General features: G+C 57.8%; 1 protein-coding gene across 1 annotated transcript; it reads right to left on the bottom strand.

The window, feature by feature from the left end:
- Nucleotides 1–472: 472 nt before the first annotated feature.
- LOC125554145 (monooxygenase 2) lies at nucleotides 473–2,414 on the bottom strand. Its single transcript, XM_048717744.2, has 4 exons — nucleotides 2,055–2,414; nucleotides 1,815–1,961; nucleotides 1,661–1,729; nucleotides 473–1,558 (listed from the first exon to the last, which is right to left on the bottom strand). Exons 1-4 carry the CDS (start codon nucleotides 2,147–2,149, stop codon nucleotides 628–630), a joined length of 1,242 nt encoding a protein of 413 aa, XP_048573701.1. The 5' UTR covers nucleotides 2,150–2,414; the 3' UTR covers nucleotides 473–627.

Raw genomic sequence — 2,414 nt, 5'->3', positions numbered from 1 at the left:
TCGACGGGGAGATGTCCAGGTACAGTGAGGAATGGTCCCTCGTCGAGATTGCCGCAGCTGCCTACGATGACGCCTCCAACGACCGCCACCCTCGCCCCTAGCCCACGTCCTCGGTGGCCGTGGACGCACTGCGCATGAGGCAGGAGGAGGCGGAGCGGATCATCCGCGAGCGTTAGGCGGCCGCCGAGAAGCCCTGCCGCGACATCTCCACCTTCCGTCGTCCCAAGCCCGACGACGACAACTCCGACGCCGGGTCAGGCAACGATGACGGAGGAGGACTCGCTAGCCTACTTCAAAGTGTGCTGCTTCTGATGGTTTCATCCCGACGACCGCGTGCGTGTATGTGAACATCTTTGATTGTAATGTGTTCAAAAACAAGTTTAGGGGAAGGGCTGGAGATGCCCTTAGCATGCCTATTTTAGTTGAAGGTAGGTATTTGATTTAAATGGTTTATCCAGAAAGAAAGGTATCGTATTGCTTCCATCTTGGAATATATACATACATAAATTGATCCGGCACACAGACTATTTTGATCGTTGTCTAGCAAAGCTGGGACAAAAATCTATGTTTTTGATCTGGATGATTAAGGAAAAGTATATTGTAGTATTAAGTTACAGCTCCCACAGTTCACAGCGTGCCGCAGTCGAAATCCGGCATCATGAGGAGCCCCTTGGCGAGCATCCCGGACAGCAGCCTGTCCCGCGCAAACCTCACCACGGCGTGATCGCTCTGCTGCACACGCCCCACCATGTAGGACGCCGCGATCACCTGCGCGCTCCTCCACCGCCGGATCCCGGCGTACCGGCGCAGAGCCGCCTCCACCGACTCCCGTTCCGTCCCGACGATGGCGTCGCCGAGGCACCGCGCGAGGACGACCGCGTCCTCCAGCGCGACGCACGCGCCCTGCGCCAGGTCCGGCGTCGTCGGATGGAGGGCGTCGCCGGCGACGCACACGTTCCCTTTGCTGATGCTCGCGGACAGGAGCGACAGCGGGGGACGGTACCGCAGCGGCGCCACGAGGACGTCGTTCATCTCGCTCCTCTCGACCGCTTCCAGCACCTCGGGAGGAGCCTTGATGCTTCTGAGCTTGGCCAGCACGAACTGCTTCATCTCCGCCGGGTTCTGCTCGGCGTCATCCTTACCGCCCGGAGTAGGAGAAGGAGACCATGTGAAGAACCAGTAGACGTCGGTGTGGTTGCACGGGACCAAGCCCGCGCGGAAGCCCTGGCCGCTGAACTGCAGCATCTTGGGCTCGAAGCCATGGCCGTCGGGGTACTTGGCGTGGCCCCGCGTGGCCCTGCGCCCCGAGTCGGACGGCTTGGCGAGCCCCAGCCATTTCGCCACCACCGAGTTGATCCCATCACAGCCAATCAGTACCTTTGCACGGAGAATGGAGCCGTCGGCGAGATGGAGGATCTTGGCATCGCCGTCGCCGTCGCCGTCTTGGTCGTCGATGGAGACGATCTTGGAGGAGTAGCGGATGGTGCCTGGCGGAAGCTCTTCCTCCAGTGCATGGAGCAGCACGTTACGCTGCACGCACCGGGCTTCATGGGGTCCGCTGCATCGTCAAGGATTAGTCCACGAAGAACAGAGTAGCTCTATTCCACGGCTTGGAACCAAGTCCGCAATTCAGATTAGAGATTATGGATCCGTGTCTTACCATTTTCCTTGCACCCGGAGATCAATCTCTCGCGCCACGTCCCCTGTTGTCGGAGACATGACACACGCCCTACGGAAGGAAAACATCTAACTAATTAAGTCCAACTACAAAAATTGATGGGAAGTCGAGTGATTAGAAGTTGAACCAAGCGCACCCCTGGATCTGCAGGTGTTTACTCCTAATGGTGTCGCCTACCCCAAGGGCATCAAGCGCGCGGAAGGCGTTCGTCCATGCGGCGATCGCGAACCCGGAAGTCCGGAGCACCGGCGACGACTCCAGCACCACGCACCCAACGCCTTTCCTGCGGTTCATCATCCCCATCTGATCAATTCAGGATGCAGAGATGCAGACATATGTATGTATGTACAGGCTGGAGGAGGTGGCTCTGCTTTACCTGTGGAGGCCCAGGGCGACGGCGAGGCCTGCCACGCCGGCGCCTGCGATGACGATGTCCTCGCCGGCGTCCTGCTGCTCCACCATGTTTACCATGGCTTATGGAGTTATGGGGCTGGCTGACTGACTGAAGGATTATGGTTTGCTCGATAGACTTGAGCTGAACAGTGGTGCACTGGGAAGGCGTTGACCGTTGAGCAAATCGAGCATGCCTGGTGAGTGTGTGTATATATATAAATATGTCTGCAGCCTCGATCAGCAAGAGGGAGCCTCGATGAGATGAGATGAGATGAGATGAAATCGGAGAAAGGGTATCCTTTGCTTGAAGAAAAGAAAAAGAAGCAGAGGAGAATGGCGTCAC

The sequence above is a fragment of the Triticum urartu genome, chromosome 4A (assembly GCF_056163025.1).
Source record: "Triticum urartu cultivar PI428250 chromosome 4A, HENAU_Tu73, whole genome shotgun sequence".
In the NCBI taxonomy this organism is placed as follows: domain Eukaryota; kingdom Viridiplantae; phylum Streptophyta; class Magnoliopsida; order Poales; family Poaceae; genus Triticum; species Triticum urartu.
Note: the sequence above shows the minus strand (reverse complement) of the source record. Positions and strands in the feature narration are given on the sequence as shown.

Excerpts from the sequence above, each read along its gene's own strand:
- LOC125554145 (XM_048717744.2), bottom strand. The coding sequence starts at position 2,149 with ATGGTAAACATGGTGGAGCAGCAGGACGCCGGCGAGGACATCGTCATC. Across the intron at positions 1,962-2,054 it reads GTCGCCCTGGGCCTCCACAG|GAAAGGCGTTGGGTGCGTGG; the intron begins GTAAAGCAGAGC and ends GATGAACCGCAG. Across the intron at positions 1,559-1,660 it reads CTCCGGGTGCAAGGAAAATG|CGGACCCCATGAAGCCCGGT; the intron begins GTAAGACACGGA and ends TTGACGATGCAG.